The sequence below is a fragment of the Gallinula chloropus genome, assembly GCF_964237585.1.
Source record: "Gallinula chloropus genome assembly, chromosome: 4".
Classification (NCBI taxonomy): Eukaryota; Metazoa; Chordata; class Aves; order Gruiformes; family Rallidae; genus Gallinula; species Gallinula chloropus.
The window spans coordinates 46,495,681-46,513,833 of record NC_140088.1 but is presented as its reverse complement, the minus strand read 5'-3'; the positions used below and the strand labels follow the sequence as shown (position 1 = coordinate 46,513,833).

The following is an 18,153-nucleotide window of genomic DNA, read 5'->3' as shown; positions in this document are numbered from 1 at the left end:
GTATTATTTTTTCCAAAATAGTGAAGTCTGTAAAAAACAACCACAGCCTCCTCAACATGCCTATGCCTATATTGGAATTTTGACCCACATCAGTAGTGTGCTTTCACAGCAACACTCTTGCTCATCTCCATCCAATGCCCTTTGGTTTACACCACAGAGACTTCCAGCCAGTATACTAAGCCATGTGCTCCAGAAGAAGCTTAACAAAGGGAAGAGATTGTGGCCAGTTCAGAGTAAACCCCTCCAGGGATGTGTGAAGAGTGGGTATTGAATCCTCAGAACCTTTACAGATCTCTTGCAACTGGGCTACATGTTTTCCATTAGAGACACAAGCAGTGTATTATACTCGAATTCATACTGGAGGGCCATTTTTACAGGAAATGCACCTCTTTCTGAACTCAAGTAGGGGCCAGTATGTCTCTTCATGCAGCCATACACCAAAGAAGAAATTTTGGCCTTCCTTTTTTTTGGAGCTGGATTTTTTTCTAGGCAGCTATCATAGGTCTCATTTGAAATTTGACTCTACCAGCACAGAAATGAATTCACAGTGCAAACCACTGCAAACAGGGTAGTGACCATCCTATGTAAAAAACCCCATTCATCATGATAAAAGATGGTAAAGCTAAATTAGGCAACTGAACTGCAGCCTAATTCCATATTGATGTTGTTTCTACTCACTTCAAGCTATGCTTACCGCACAGAATTTCACTGACTTTCCCCCCACCCCAATAATCTATTCATAGCATCCTCAAACACTGTAAAGCTAACGTAAAGTTTGGGCTCTTCTGCAAGTTTTGGCTAATCTATAGCACAGGTGTTCTACTGCAATAACACTACTTGCATTTTAAGCTCAAGAAGCAACAAGTATCTTTGAAGAACCTCAGTGTTTTTCTAAACTGTATGAATATTAATGTTGCATTAGAGAAAGAAGAGTTACTGCACATAAAAGTATTTCCAGGAAATAGTTCATCACAGCCTGAGAACTATGGACACAACCTTCAGAGCAATGAGGTTTCTTCTCTACGGTACCCCCAAGAAGATTACAAAAGTATGCCAGTCAGAAAAAGAAAAAAGTTCAGCAAGGACAGGGAGCACCTTGTACACTGCTTTGCAAATTTTCAATTACAGTTAAAAGGAATCGAGAGTAATTTCCCTACAGAGTTTAGTTACAGTGAAGGGATAATAAGCATTTTTACCAAATCCATTTGATCACTAATATGGAAAGAAAGACCATGCCACTGAATGTTACTGTTAAAACAGAACATGTTAGAAAACTCTGTAAAACAGTTGGGCTCTTTTTCCTCACTATTTTGAAGTTGCTGGTTCTAACAAATCAAAATCTAATAGTCAGATTGCACACCATCTCATGGTTCAAACTGTAATCATAATTAGAACCGATAATTTCACTCCAAAAGAGCTTTCTTTGGCTTTCTTGTTTGGGGTCAGAGTGGTTACCCTTGGCTTGACCAAACCACCCCTCCAATCCCAAAACACCTCTCCCACTCCTTCCTCTCAAAAGATGAAAGAAAACACCCATAGGAAAAAGCAGAAGTTTTCTCATGTAGTTTTTGTGAAATGTTACAAATGTTGTCCTAGCATAGGTCCTGCCTGCCAGATAACACACCTCAACCTTGGAAATATGCACTGTAAGTCACACATATGTTAATAAGCAGATTAAATGACATTTTATAAATACATGTTAAAGGTAACAGTACCATCTTCTAACCACTAAACTCCGAAAACATTTAAGAACAAAAGAAGTAAGAACAGAGCCCAAATAAGATACATCAATATATTTATTTATCATCTACCAAGTGATATAACATTATTGGTAGCTGATTGCTATCTACTCTTCCTGTAGATACACTTTCCATTGCTCTGACAGTGTTATGTACAAAGCTAACATGGGAAAAATGTACAATTAAATTAAAAGAAAAATCAAACCAAACTACCCCTCCAACCCCAAAACACCTCTCCCACTCCTTCCTCCCAAAAAATGAAAGAAGACACCCAGAGGAAAAAGCACAAGACAGTAGGAAGGGAGACTAAATCTGAAAAAAACAGTTGCTTTTCCCAGGTGTAGATTTCCTTTCTTCAGATGATATAGTACCTATCTACACAGACACCTAACTATTGATGCTGAAGCTGTAACTCACCTGTGCTCTTTCTTGTGCTGTCACATAAGAGGTTACGAGTCGGAGTTAAAAACTGCATGATCGCAACCTGTCTCATACTTAGAAAAAACATACATGCTGACAAACCCCAAAGAATATACTGAAGAGCATACCTGCTACAGTCAAGTGACTTCAAGATGAGTTTTTCTCATCCTTCTCAATCTAACATTTGAAAAATTATTGCATAATATACAGCTTCCAGTTTCCTATAGGAAAAGAAGTTTCCACAAGAATTCAGTATCATCCATAATCCCTAGAAAGATTTAGTTTTCTATTTGCTTCTAGCAGAATTCATATGATACTTATTGCTCAAGGTCCCAGAACACTATCCTCAACTCTCAGGGCTAATTGTAACCATTCTATTTCTTCACAATGGAGCATAACTCTTTAGCACACTCTTGGAGTTGCTGCCTGCCCAGAAGACATTGTCTTGAGCATGACATCCAAGTATAAATCATTACCTCATTCTGTAACAAAGCAGTGTTGAATTATCCCCCTGTGAGTATGAGGCATGTTTCTAGAAGCATAGAATTTACTTGCACAGAAAGCTTTTGTTGATAAACAGTATTGTATTAGGTCATTTGTTACATCATTAACACCCAGTAACATAAAGTTTTCAGCATCAACATGTGGTAAACTACTTAATTATAACACTTGGGTATTTTTTCCTTTTTTTTTTTTTTTTTACCAGCTTACTTGGGTCTTAACTGATTAGCTTTATTTTGAAAAATAAAATAATAGACAAAAGTGATTATCTTGCAGGTTCTCTAGATAACCAAACAAACTCTGAAGCCAACAACATGCAACCCTCCTGTGGAATGTTTTTCATTTTTCTGCATGTAAGGCTGCAATGGATAGAAAACAACACTGAGGGGAGAAGAGTAAACGTAACAAATCATGGAAGTAGCTCAGTTACAGACAACAATCTGTCTACAGTGCAGCCATCTTCACAGAGGTTTGTTCTGCCTGTGACTACTGCCAGAAATGCTTCCACCATCAGCCATGCTGCACCAACTGCCAATGCCGAAGCAAATGTAGCAAAAACAAGAGAAATGAGCAGCCAGCCAAATAGCACAACCCTGAAGTCCACTGATGGCACCACTTTATCCCCAAATGTCACTATGTTATCAAAAGATGTAATAAATAACTCCGTCACAAACTTCAACAGAAGCCAAATGTCTTCTGTGACACTTTCAAATACGGGTGACTTTTCTGGAATGACCAAAAGTGCCGCAGCTACTTCTACTTCTATGGAGACACCAAGTAACTCCCCACGCACCTATAGCACCCTTTTGCCTCCTGTGCTCCCCAGTAATAACATTACAGTCAATGCCACCACGTTGTTCCCCACCGGTATCACTCTGACATCATCCACGGTGAAGCAGGACAGTCCGACACCAAAACTGAACCCCATTTCGCAGACAAGAGCTGAATCCTAATTTCAGCAACCCTTCTACGTCATCTTCTAATCCAAAAGATGCTAGTGAAGGTAAGTATCTACCTAAAGTCCAACTGGCTTAATAAAATCATAATGCTGAAATAAGACCTTTTTTCTCTGAGGCTTTATAAGACGTGAATTAATAAGTGACTTAGCAATGACCAAAATTAAACTCATCCAAAATAAAAAATAGCTTTCAAAATTATTTGCTGTTGACTTGTTTAACACTTTAGGAGTGGAAGAACCTAATGACAACTGGAGGGAACCTTCACAGTAGATCTATAGTAGTAACATTTAAAATGGGTAACACATCAATTTATTTAAGTTCAGAAACTTTTGTGACCAAAGATGACTTGTTATAAATACTTTCAAAGGAATTCATCATTGTGCATTTAATTATGAAGTTGAGTATGCGTGGGAAAACAATGGAGCATAAAACTGTCAGGGGACTTCTATCCTGCTGCTCTGAATCAGGTCTTCAGGAAAAGAAAAGGAAAGATTAGAAGACAGTAATTTTTTGCCATTAATTAGCTTTCAAGCTTTTAACAAAGCACTGAAAGACATATCCATCATAGTGAGTAAAGTAGTTTATACTAAGAAATTACGGAGCATCAGAGTTTCATGTTTCTCATCAGAGTTCTAGTAATTACCATGTACCCAATTTCTAGATAACACCACTGGAAAGGAAGGGGGGATAGGGGAGAAAATTCAATTCCAAGAAAAGCAGAATACTTTGAAGAAAAGTTTTATGAAATCTGGAGAACACAGTTATTCTGCTAAATGAGCAGTTGTAGAAAGCATTGGTGGAGCTCTCACCTTGCATACTCAAAACACGGTACTCTAAAACTTAATCACTTGAAATCAGAGGCTGTAATTGCCTGGCTTTAATACTTACAAATATTTGCAAAGAGTGATTACTGCTTATTTATTAAAATAAAAGGATAGAGGCCTATTCTGTAATTAAACCTGGAATCTTTTTATTTAACTAAAAATTCATTTAGCCCCCCCCCCCTTTTTTTTTAACCCTAGTTATTCCCCTGAAAGTCAGGATGGAGATGTCTATTTTCTTTTACAAAGGCAGAGAGTTTCTGCAGAGCTGGTTCAGTCATACCCTGCAAAGTGTTTCAGATCGTTGGTGAAAAGTCTCACTCCCCAAAGCCCTCGACTGCTATAAAGCGAGAGTGAAGGGTCTGATCTTGCAGATGTATCATTCAACTACCTCTTCTTTTTCTTTCTCTCCTAGACAAAACCAATGAAAGAGGAGTAATAGTTGGTGTCACTGTAGGAGCTGTTTCGGGATCTGTACTAATTGGTCTGATTGGATATTTTATATGTTGTAAGAAAAGGTCTGAGTCATTTTCCCACAGGCGGCTTTATGACAATACAAGGAATGACCCAGGTAAGGAATAGCTTAGGTGTTTCTGTAGCCTGGTCTTACTGAATTAGTAACAATTATATCATCCACTCCAGTCAAGCTATTTTTCAACTGACAGTACTTGATTATTTTTAACTTTTAGCTTAACCAATTTTCTCCTTAACTCTATGTCTCTTCCTTTATTTTTTTAATCTCCAAAATATCAGTACTATCATACCTAGTATCAATGAACCTGTTCAAAGAATTGCGGGAGAGCTCAAAACTACAACTCAAAAGCTCTCCCAAACTATAACTGAAAGGTAGGTGCCTTTACTCACTGAACTTCAGTTAGAGAATGAGGGATAAAGATATATCTATTTTTAGGATTAAAATTATTTCTAAGAGCTTTAGAAAAAGATTGCTTTTGTCTTCTCCATGAATATGTATAAAACTTGTATTGAAGTGTAATCACAGTGTCTCCAAACATTTGTATCATGTTCCTGGACTTCATTTTCAAATGTTTAAACAAACACTGGGAGGCTAAACACACTTTTTTTTTTTTCCCTCATATAAAATAAAATCAAAATAAAACTCTGGCAATACGCCCTTTCTGGCTTAAATGCAAGAGCTGAAAGCTGCCAGAATGTCAGATTAGGAACTAGCTTTGAAAGCTGACCACCCATGTAGTGCTGAACACCTGTTACTGGGAGGACATGTGTTACCTTCAGAAGGTCGCAAAACAGGGACTTCATCTTTTGCTCTCCCATATGTGAGAAAGTGGTTAACCAGATTTAGCTGTGAGAGTCTGCTGAACTGAACCGTAAGATACCCAGTGTATGAGGATAAGGATATTTCAAGCAATACATAAAAAATAATCACATTATCCTTTCAGTTCTCCATTTAGACAACTCTCTTGGACCATACAGTACAAGTTGCAGATGCATGTCAGATGACAAAAGCAGCACAGTAGAGGAAGACAATGCAGGGTGCCCATCTGATGCCATTCCTATGGCTGACATAGCACCATCCCACCCTTCACCGTGATGTTTATTTCAGCCTCCACTCGCAGTTTTTATCTGTGTTTTCCTTTCTTCCAAAACGACTGGGTAGCCGATACCTTACAGCCACCACTGTGCAAACAGTGTTTTGTAAAGCAAGGGGAAAACCCCAAGATACACCAAGGGGCAGCAGGCAAGGCTCAGTAGCAGAGCAACACTCTTCTGTGTTCTAATTAAATGACTGACATGGTTTTCCTTGAAAAACTTGCTTTCTTAGGCATGATATAGACAAATAGCACCCAGGTCAAATTCTGTTGTGTGAATCTTTGGTCGAGAATGTAGACATTATACTAAAGAAAAATGCTACTTGGGTTGCAATGATAATTTTAGCATCAATTTAAAAAAAAAGAATCCCAAGTTTAACTACACTGAAGTGAAACTGTTCTGTCCAAATAGAATTCCTGTCTGATAAATGATTTGGGGCATTATTTTCCCCACTCTATATTTTTACTTTCCTCAGCGAATATGACAAAAAGAATTAGATTTAATTGGATTACTCAGAGGTTGAAGGTTGCTGGGGAGAGTGGAACTACTGAATAACACAGGCATTTAACCTTTGACTATGAAGACACAGATTTAAAATCACTATTGAAGAGACAAAAAGATGACAAGCTTCTATTCCTCTGTTGTTTGCATGGCAGGTTAGTTCTGTAGCAAAGATGTCAAAGGTTTTGGTATAGGCCAGGTAGAAGAAATACCTACTGTAACATGAAAGTAAATGAATTCTCTCTGTCATGTATATAGATAACCTAAAAAGCACACTCCTATTTTGTCCAGCTAAAGAATCAAATGATAGCAGTACAATGCAAATAATGGCATAGTTCATCCGTTTGCAATTATCAGAAATGTCTAAATACAAAGTAAGAACGTGAAAAAGATGTGGAAATAGAATAAACAAAATTAAGTGTAAAGAAAGTAACTACTCACATGGGATACATGCTTGTTAATATGCCCTTAAAATGCCTTATTTCGTGTGGAGACTGTGGATCAGGTGAATGGAGTTATCTCACTAACTGACTGTGAGTGTTGTGATGAGGGTTCATTCAATGGGTAAATTGCATGCATACACCAGAAACAATGGCAGTCACACTTACAGATGAACAAATAGGTATTTATTTCAAAGTATTTAAAAGATCAAAGAACTGAGTGCCTATGTGCAGTGATGCAATTCCTACAGGGGTTGGTCATGAAATCAGCATGCCTCGCATCAAATCCAGCAACTAGTTTGTAACACCATACACCACGTTGGATAGCAGACTGAAAATCTGAGGCACAGTCACCTCTTCTAGGTGAGAGTACCACTCTGCTACTTGAAATGAAGAAAAACGTAATGTTCAGCTTTCATCTTCTTTAGCAGATATCATGCCATCTTTCCTGATTATGGTAAAGCAGTATCATATAAGCAAATTTCCTCCTTACACTTGAACCTTGGCCTCATCTGAACATGAAAAGAGCCCTCTCTATGGAGAACATGAAGACAGAGATGAAGAAATATTAAGAAATTACCAACTTTGTCTACAGAAGTAACCATATACTTCAGAGCAATGCATTTGAGGAATTTATTAAACTAATTATTAGTAACTGCAAGGCTGCAACAGCAAGATTGGGATCCAATGAAAAAATATCACCGAGGCAAGCAAAGTGTAGCTTTCAGTTATATTTATACTGTGTTAATTCTTACAACCTAATTATTATTTTTGTGTATATTTTGGTTTTTGATCTTTTCCAGTTATTTTTAGGGTTTTTTTGGGGTTTTGTTTGTTTGTTTGTTTTTATCAGGCCAGCATCTAAAAAATTGTTACATTTGTTCATCCTTCACTTTTAAGTCAGAATCATTAGTGCTTCTTCATGCATATTACACAAATAAAGCTGTTGTGTGCCATTTGGCTCCCAAATTGTGAAACTGTCTTGAATTCAGGCAGTTGTTCGTATGCAAATTGGTGTTACTTTCTCAGAGTGAACATAATGAAATATTCAGACTGTTAATCTAAATACAAATACTTAAACTGCTGTAAGCACTTAATAACAAGTCTTTCCCTTTAATTAGCTTCTACAAATACAGTCTCATTTAGCCTATAAGAGTTCTGTACAAGACGGAATTTTTATATTGATTTCAGATCACTAAAGTAACCTACATGCTTGCGTCTAAAAAGATATCTGCCTGCACAATTCAGGCTTATAGACACTAAAGACAGTCATTACATTAACGATAAAAGGTATTATTTTCACCACCAACTAACACAGAAATTGAATTTGATGAAAACAGGTGAAAAAAAAGTTTGTGTGACAAAATCATAATCCTTCTTTAAATTTTATCAAGAGCTATAATCTCCCTTTACCCAGTAATCACATAAAAGCATCAAATACAAAAAACCTAAAAAATACAAACCAAATAAAAACATACTTACCCCAAATTGCCATGAAAATAGCGAAGAAAACAGTCCCTCCGTTATCAAACAAATGTGTAACCTGAATAGAAAGGAAATACATCAGCAACAAATAATTTTACCACCTCCTCTGTTGCCCCAAAGAATCCCAGCGTTAGTCCATCACCGGCAGCAGAAACTGGAAGCTAAGCATTCTAATGCGAAGTCCTTCTGCACGTTTCTCCTAAGATTCGCCTTTCAGTGTGTAACCTGAACTCTGGATTTCCAGACTGGAACTTCATGCACCTCCAGTATGTTTCACAGACATCGAGAGCTGCTCTGTCCATGTCCAAACTGGCTAGAAATTCCTCCAAAGCTCTACTCATATGCTGGGTCAAAGCTGGGTCAAATTTCATTTCAACATTTACTATTTTAAGGTTTTTTTAAGCTTAAATAACTTCAGTCTTTCTGCTTTTCCTTATTACTTAGTTAATTTCTATTTTGATACCGTTTTCTTCTTTTCCCAAGCTGTTCTTGTAATTTCTTTGCAGGTAAGAATTGTATATATCCATTTCTATTCTGGCATCTCAGCCTCTGAAATTGCTGACATACTATGCTTCATAAGCTAGTGCCTCTAAACTCCCACAAACATTAAACACACTTTGAATTCAAAACTTAATTCTAAATTGTGCACTTCATGAATGCTCTCCTTTCTGTTGGACTGATCCCTTATCTTACTGTCTGCTGTAAGGTTTATTTTTGGATGATATTCTGCTGCAAAGTCCAAGGCTTATCAATAGAAAGTAAGTACTAACAAATTTTTGCATGTCTACAGATCACCCTAAGCATTTGAGTGGATGCATTCAATGTCTCATAACAAAAACATCACAATTCATATTATAAAAAATCCAGAACTTCTTATATTCCATCCATAATATAAAACAGTATTTAGGAAGCAGAAATTTGAACAGACTGATGGTTTCCAATTTACAGCAATGGAATTTATCAAGGGGTAACAGTCCTACATTTCTGATAATGAAAGGCAGATTAAGAAGTTTCTGAGCTTTGGTAAGCAAAGCACAGGCTTCAAATTCCTGTTTTGAAAAAAAGAAGGCACACATGACTAAGATAATAGAACAAACCAACTTATCATCAACAGGCATATATTAAAAACAGGGTCTGAAAAAAGAGGAAAAAGACATGAAAAAGTGATGCAAATGAATGGCTTTGATATGTACTGTCTTAAACCATCCAGAAAATTTAGGAGATTTTTCCACTCTTTGAAAAACAAACAGAATGTCTTGAAATACAAAATTCCTGAAAAGACTTTACTTTCAATGGTGCTGACTCTGTTGATGATTTAAGGACCAATTTTTAACCTTTTCTCATTAAAAGAAGGCCATCCTCATGCAATGGAATGGAGCAAGTAACCAAGAGCAGCTTTGCTGTACTGTCACCTTCTCTTACATCTGCAGTTCCTCCAGCCAGCAGGAATACTCTGCATGCAAGGTGTGCGGGGATGCTGAGGCTGACAACCCACCTGGAGCAGGTTATCTAACCTGTTCCCTCAAGAGCAGCCTGCTGCAAGAAGAACTCATCCTACTGACAGATTTCACTCTTCCAGAGACAGCTGGCATTACTTTACTGGTTCTGCCATGCAAATTAAGAAAACTAACTCAGGAAAGAGGAAAAAAAATGATGAACAGAAACAGTGTTGCTATTTTATTTCTTAATGAGTGAAATTATTATAATATTGTGAGAATTTAAACTTACATATTTCATCTGTATGCCAGTTACTTATTTTTTTTAAGGTTCTAAAATGGTTCTAAATTACCTATTTGGCATTGGATATTGATGAATTCAAATGTGTAGGTTGAGACTTCATGTTGACCAGACGTCTGTAAGCAGCAGTGAAATACTGTAGGACTTCATGTTAGTCTGTCAGCATACCTGACTCATTCTGTCATCATCAAAGAAGACTTCAGGAACTTCAAATACACCCTAGAATCCTAGAATGGTTTGGGTTGGAAGGGACCTCAAAGATTATCTAGTTCCAACCCTCCCCTGCTATGGGCACTCTCACAGGGTGCCTCAGTGCCTCACCACCTTCACAGGGAAGAATTTCTTCCTAATACGTAATCTAAATCTCTAAAGTCCATCTTCACATTTTCTGTAGGCCCCTTTAGGCACTGGAAGACCCCTATAAGGTGTCCTCAGAGCCTTCTCTTCTCCAGGATGAACAAGACCAACTCTTCAGCCGGTCTTCATATTAAAGGTTGCTCCAGCCCTCTGATCATCTTCATGGCCTTCTCTGGAGTCACTCCAATAGTTCTGTGTTTTATGTTGGGCCAGAGTTGGATACAGCACTAAAGGCAGGGTCTCATGAGAGACCTGCTGGTCATGTTGGTTTTGATGCTGCCCAGGACACGGTTGGCTTTCTGGACTGCAAGCGCACATTGTTGGCTCATGTTGAGCTGCTCTCAAGTCATTCTTTGCTCACCCTATAGCTGTGCTTAGGATTGCCCTGATCCATGTGTAGGTGTTTACACACATCTAGGTGTCACCAGCAAACTTGCCGAGGGTGCACTTGATCCTACTGTTCATGTCACTGACAAAGACGGTCCCAGTACCAAGCTTGAATCAACACCCTGCCATGGGCCCAAGGGCAAGACTGCTGGGCAGAGGACCAGCCCAAATACTGCTAGTGCACCATGCTAATCACCCGTGGTTCAAAGAGTCATAGAATCATAGAATCATAGAATTGTAGGGGTTGGAAAGGACCTCAAGAGATAATCGGGTCCAACCCCCCTGCCAAAGCAGGCTCCCTAGGACATATCACTCAGATAGACGTCCAGACGGGTCTTGAATATCTCCAGAGATGGAGACTCCACCACCTCCCTGGGCAGCCTATTCCAGGGCTCTGTCACCCTCACTGTGAAAAAGTTCTTCTGCATGTTGGTGCGGAACTTCCTATGCTCCAACTTGCAGCCATTGCCCCTTGTCCCATCCCCACAGACCACTGAAAAGGGGCTGGCTGATTCCCCCTGCATCCCCTGCTTAAGATAATTATAAACTTTAATTAGGTCCTCCCTTAGTCTTCTCTTCTCAAGGCTGAAGAGTCCCAACTTACTCAGCCTATCCTCATAGGGGAGATGTTCCAGGCCTCTAATCATCCTCGTGGCCCTTCTCTGGACTCTCTCCAGGAGATCCCTGTCCTTTTTAATCCAAGGAGCCCAGAACTGGACACAATACTCCAGGTGGGGCCTGACCAGGGCAGAGGGGGAGGATCACCTCCTTTGACCTGCTGGCTATACTCCTCCGGATGCACCCCAGGATCCCATTGGCTCTCTTAGCCACCAGGGCACACTGCTGGCTCATAGCCAACCTGTCATCTACCAGGACCCCCAGGTCCTTCTCCACTGAGCTCTTCTCCAGCAGGTCATCCCCCAGCCTGTACTGATACAAATGGTTGTTCCTTCCCAGGTGCAAGACTCTAGACTTGCCTTTGTTGAACCTCATCTGGTTTCTCACTGCCCAGCTCTCCAGCCTGTCCAGGTCTCGCTGGATGGCAGCGCAGTGTTCCTGCGTGTCAGCCACTCCTCCCAGCTTTGTATCATAGGCGTACTTGCTGAGGGTGGATGCTATTCCCTCATCAAGGTCGTCAATGAAGATATTAAACAGAACTGGACCCAACACTGAGCCCTGGGGAACACCGCTAGTAACAGGCCTCCAGTCAGATTCTGCTCCTCAAATCACAACCCTCTGGGCTCGGTCCGACAGCCAATTCTCAACCCACCTCACTGTCCACTCATCTATCCCATGCTTCCTCAGCTTTGCTATCAGGGTGTCATGGGAGACAGTATCAAAGGCCCTGCTGAAGTCAAGGTAGATGACATCCACTGCTCTCCCTCCATCTACCCAGCCTGTTATGAGATCATAGAAGGCTATGAGATTGGTCAAGCATGATTTCCCCTTGGTGAATCCATGCTGACTACTCCTCATGACCTTCTTCTCTTCCAATTGCTTGGAGATGGCATCCAGAACAAGCTGTTCCATTACCTTTCCTGGGACAGAGGTGAGGCTGACTGGCCTATAGTTACTAGGTTCCTCTTTTTTGCCCTTTTTAAAGACTGGAGTGACATTGGCTATCCTCCAGTCTTCAGGCACTTCTCCTGTCCTCCAAGACCTGTTGAAGATGATAGAGAGCGGCTCAGCAATCACCTCCGCCAGCTCCCTCAGCACATGTGGATGAAACCCATCAGGGCCCATGGATTTGTGTGCATTAATCCCTTTGAGCCACTCCTGGACCTCCCCTACCTCAACCAGTGGGAAATTCTCCGTTTCCCAAACACTCCAACTTTCATACAGGATCTGTGGGTCCCGAGGGGCCTTTGAAGTGAAGACCGAAGCAAAGGCAGCATTCAGTATCTCCACCTTCTCAGCATCCCCCGTTACCAGGACACCCTCCTCATTCAGCAAGGGTCCTACATTATCCCTGGTCATCCTCTTACTATTCACGTATCTAAAAAAACCCTTTTTATTATCCTTTATGTCCCTTGCCAGCTTCATTTCCAAGAGGGCTTTAGCCTTCCTAGTTGCATCCCTACAGGCCCTGACCACATTCCTGTATTTTCCCCAGGTGCTCAGACCCTTTTTCCACAATTCATAGATCTTCTGCTTCTCTTTGAGTTTACTCTTCCTCTGCCTCTCTTTACTTCTGCTTCTCCTTCCCGATTTCTTACTCAAAGGGATGCATTGTTCCTGTGCTTGGAAGAAGCACTGTTTGAATAATAGCCAGCTCTCCCAGGCTCCCATTCCTTCCAACAGTGTAGCCCACGGGATAGCCCCTATTAAGTTGCGGAGGAGATCAAAGTTAGCTCTTCCAAAATTCAGGGTAGCTATCCTACTTTTTGGCTTGTTTCTTCCACCCAGGATCTTGAACTCGACCATTTTATGGTCGCTTTGTCCTAAGCTGCCCCCGACCTTCACTTCCATAACGAGCCCATCCTTGTTAGTGAAAACAAGGTCCAGCACCCGCCCTCCCCTTGTAGGCTTCTGCACCATCTGTAGCAGGAAATTGTCTTCAACACACCGCAGAAATTATCTGGACTGCATACGACTGGCCATGTTGCTTGCCCAGCAAATATCTGGATAGTTGAAGTCCCCCATAAGGATCAGTGCCCGGGATCTTGAGGCTGTTTCTAACTGCTTATAGAATGCATTATCAACCTGCTCCTCTTGATCAGGGCACCTATAGCACACTCCCCCAACAATGTCACACATAGCAGTTTGCCCCTTGATTTTAACCCACAAGCACTTGATGGATGGTTCATCCTTCCCCAGGTGGAGCTCAATACATTCTAGGTGCTCTCTCACATAAAGAGCAACTCCCCCACCTCTCCTCCCTAGCCTGTCTTTCCTAAAAAGCACGTAGCCATCCATGAGAGCATGCCAGTCGTCCAGGTTGTCCCACCACGTCTCTGTGATTGCAATGAGATCGTGGCCCTGCAACCGCACAAAGATCTCTAATTCTTCTTGTTTGTTCCCCATGCTATGTGCATTTGTATAAAGGCATTTTAGTGGGGCAGCAGATGTAGGTACCCTCAACAGCCCACAGTGAGATTTCTGACAGGGGACTGGCAAAAGTGGCTCCACTGAGGAGTAATCAGGGCAACCCACAGAATTTCCCCTACTGTCACGTGGAAAAACGTCCCCAAGTCCACCACTGTGCTTTTGGTATTTACCTTTTTCCACCATCAGCTCCCGCTGTGACTCCCAAAGTACTTGCCTAACCCCAGCAGCCTTCGTGGTATCCCCTTCCCCCTTCCTAACTAGTGTAAAGCTCGATCGATGAGCCCTGCCATCTCCTGGGCAAGGATCCGCTTTCCTTTATGGGACAGGTGAGCCCCCTCAGCAGTCATCATGCCAGGAGCAGAGTGTACACCATCCCCTGATCAAAAAACCCAAAGTTCTTCTGCTGGCACCAGCCTTTCAGCCACACATTCAACTCGTGGGTTCTCTTGTCCTGCTCTGAGTCCCTCCTCCCACAAGTGGGGATAGAAGAGAATATTATTTGGGCTCCCCCCCCTCAACTAAGCGCCCCAGGTCCCGGAATCCCCTTTTGACAGCTTGCAGGCTACACTTTGTGATCACGTCCCTGCCTGCTTGAACTATCAGTAATGGAAAATAGTCAGTTGATCTTACCAGCCCTGGTAGCCTTCTGGTAATGTCCCTGACTCGGGCTCCAGGGAGGCAACACACCTCCCTGCGTGTAGGATCTGGTCTACATATAGGGCCTTCTGTCCCTCTAAGAAGGGAATCCCCTACTACAACTACCTTTCTCTCTTGCCTAACAGAGGCAGTCTCGAGGCGTGCGGATGGTCACCTCACTCTAGGCTTCCGCTTTCTCTGAGGCAGAGGGGCTCCATTCATCTCCTCACATAACTTCCCCTCAACTACCAGGGCCCGGAACCTGTTGCTCAGGGAAACCTGGGGGAGTGAGGAAGGTAGGCAGGGGGAGTGCCTATGACGACGAGTTGGGACTGTCTTCCAGGCATCCTCGGGGTTTGGGTCACTCCCATTTACCTGGCTAGGGCAGAGAGAGGAGACCGTCTTCAGGTGCGAGGTGTCTTCCTGACTCTCAGCTTTTTGGGATGGGAGGGAGCTACTCCACCAGTCAATCTCTCACTCATAATTCCTGATTGCTCTCAGTCTTTTGTTCTCTTCCTTAAGTTTTACTACCAAAGCAAGCAGATCATCGACCTGCTCACAGCTCACACAGGTTAGGTGCTTGCCTCTTTTCTCTGGCAACTGCAGACTCTGGCATTCCCTGAAGCCTGAGACCTGAACCACAGCATCTCTAGGCAGGCCCTCCATCGGGGTTGCCCCAGATTTGTAGGGGGAACCTCTCTGCCTGGTGGAGACCATGGTTCGACAGTCTGAACACAGAGAAAACAGGAATCCCTTGGCTCGACCAGTGTACCCTGTGAGCACTAGCCGGTCCGCTCAGTTTACCCTGTGAGCCAGAAGGGCGGGCTCGCCCTGCCTGCGCGAACTGCTCTGCAAACTGCCGTGCCACGCCCTTCTGACATGCCACGTCCTGGTCGCTAGCGCTCCCAGAGGACCCTCTTGTATGGAGAGGGGTAATTGCTATTGCCCCTAGCTCCGCCCCCGATGAGTCACCGCTCTGGGCAGAGCAATGGCTGTTGATGGGTGCTAATGGCCGCCGATGGGTGCACCCGCTGCCTCTCTCCTTTTGATCTTTGGTGCTTTAAGATTGGTTGCCCTCGTGGATCTATGCTCGGGGGTTGCTGCTTGCAGAAAGGAGCAACGGAGACTCCTGCTTCAGAGCCCTTCTTCCCAGCAGCTATTGAATGCGGATGAGAATGACAGCCTGAGCATTCCTCAAGTCAGATTACTCCTCCGGTATTGTGTGCCTTTCTCTTAAATTACAAACTTAACTACACAGCAGCATTTTTTAATGGAGATGGGAGTCAAGAGGGAGGGGATGAAAGAAAAAAGTTAGTTACAAGGAGAAAGCCATCTTTTGTACTTTGTTTCCAGCTTTTCAAAACACTTGGAAGAAAAAAACATTTGAAAAACATTTTTCTGGCATTAGTTTGTTCTTTCTGAAGGGCTCTTCTAAAGGAAACAGCAAATATTTAAGAAGGAATCCCTGACAGCAGCTTTAATAACATGAAATATGAGTACCTGCCCTTATAGAAGCGAGGCAAATCCTGTGACATAAGCACATTTGGGGAGAAAAGCTTCACTTAAAGGAACTCCCTTTTTCTTGTTAACTCAATGTTTATGTACTTGTATACAAGGAGTTATTTTAAGGATTAAAACCTTTCTTCCATAAGGGTGCTGGTTCCCAGAATGAGTCAAGAATAGCTTCTCTGGTGTAGCAGCTCTTTGATTGTATGTGAGGAAGACAGAGAAGTTACGTTCCCACAACAAAACTCGAGGGAAATGCTGACAAGCTCCCTTTCAGGAGCAAGAAAGGAAGCAGAAAATGCCATTTTCTTTTCCCAGAAAGCAGATCTGATGCCTTATTTTCAAATACTATTTTTATTTCTATTACTAACAGTGCTTCAGAAAGCACAAAGGCACTGCAGTTGGTTTGAAATTGGACTGTAGTTTTCTAACATTACAGCCTGCTTTCAAGTCGCTAATTTGTGTGCAGAGACATTGGAAGTGGTGACACGTTTCTGTGTGTGCTACTCAACTTGAGCAACACAGTGGCACCCAGCAGGACCACAACCCCTGCTGCAAACCAGATGTTTCATAGCAAGAGGGTAATGAGCGAAGTTGCAGCAAACTGTTCTTCAAAGACAACACAGTGAGTGGAGGCATTGCAGTTACAACCTCAGAGTTATAAAAAGCCTCACTGAGCTTTTTCCTATTCCTTCCTAAAGAAAATTATCTCCCCTGCCCACTTGCAGGAGATCCTGAACAGACGAATCCTGAAAAAAGGCAATTTTTTCTTTGTTTTCTGTGTTCCAGTCTAAGGTTGATTTTCTAGAGCAAAAGCATTGGCAGGAAAAGCTGAAAGATTACATAAATTTCCATGATACTTGCAGACATCAGGCAAGAGTGCCTGCGAAGATGAATGTGAGTGGTTACTGCTGGTCTTCCCTGGTTGTCACCTGATTATGTTTCAAGAAGACTGGTTTAAGAACACATTGACTATGGAAGGACTGCCTGACACATCTTTTCTGCTGCAGTGAATTATTTAAAATGCGACATTAAATATGAAATTTGCATAATTTAAGAACATGATGTCAGTGTAAATATAAATAAGATACAAAACCTGCTCCTTATTAAGCGAAGATGTTAAAATAACAGAATCTAAAGTTAAAGGGATGCCACAATGACAAACGTATTCATTACCTGTTAAACTGCAGCAGACTGCTGAAGAGGTACTTGTCCGCTTCTAAAAAGAGACTTTTCTGGGATGGGTTGTATGATTTGCATTTTATTTCAATTAAAAAGGCTATTACTTTCATTACGCATTTAAAAAGAAAGCATTAGTTTAAAAAAGTTGCAATGAATTTCACAATCTTCTACTCAAAGAGTTACAGCAGTATTTAAAATAAGGTTTTGCCTTAAGTATGACATTTTCAATGTTTTTTGTTGCTGCCGTTGCAAATCAACTTTTTCCTTTTTTTTATTTTGGCATTATGAAATAGAAAAATAAATCTATAACATCTAAATATAAATATCATTTATAAAGGCCGAACTTTTTACAATTTTTCTTTGCAATTATATTTGAAACGTTGAGTAAAACTCAACATTGGTTGTACCTATGCCAAATTTTGAAATCTAAAAAAAAAAAAAAAAAAAAATTACTTTCTTTTTCACATTGTTCCTGTCTTCTTTCATGGCCATGGCACAGAGACAATCATGTTTTATCAGTACAAGCTTCTAAGCAAGATCTGTCTTACGGGCTAAAAAATTCCAAGAAGAATGCCAAGGCTGCTTTTGAGCATTATGAACTTTCCAAGATTAAAATAAATTGCTTGCTTGAAAACACTGCGTATATATATGCATGCTCATATATATGCTTGTGATTATTTAAGTTTGAAGGATAGCTTCTTGTAGCAAAATATTTAGTTGTGTTAAAAACTTTGCATTAGTTTATCAGAGTCACAGTCACAGAATCATGGGGGTTGGAAGGAATCTCAAGAGAGGTCCAACACCCCTGCCAAAGCAGGTTCCTTAGGACAGAGAGTGACATTTCATGTTTCAGCTGCAAACAGCT

General features: G+C 41.3%; 2 protein-coding genes across 3 annotated transcripts in view; one reads left to right on the top strand and one right to left on the bottom strand.

Annotated features, from left to right (window-relative positions):
* The window catches only part of ANO3 (anoctamin 3), a gene marked incomplete at both ends in the record, with an annotated part of 221,817 nt that overhangs the window by 22,934 nt on the left and 180,730 nt on the right, over positions 1-18,153 (bottom strand). For both annotated transcript variants that reach the window (XM_084263699.1, XM_084263700.1), the window contains one exon: positions 8,433-8,493. In XM_084263699.1, the coding sequence (XP_084119825.1) occupies positions 8,433-8,493 (61 nt within the window). The remainder of the gene's footprint in view (positions 1-8,432; positions 8,494-18,153) is intronic.
* Positions 2,975-6,010, top strand: MUC15 (mucin 15, cell surface associated; the record flags this gene model as incomplete). Its single annotated transcript, XM_084263701.1, is given in 4 exon segments — positions 2,975-3,597; positions 3,599-3,663; positions 4,856-5,011; positions 5,859-6,010. Coding segments are annotated over 4 exon segments (996 nt in total).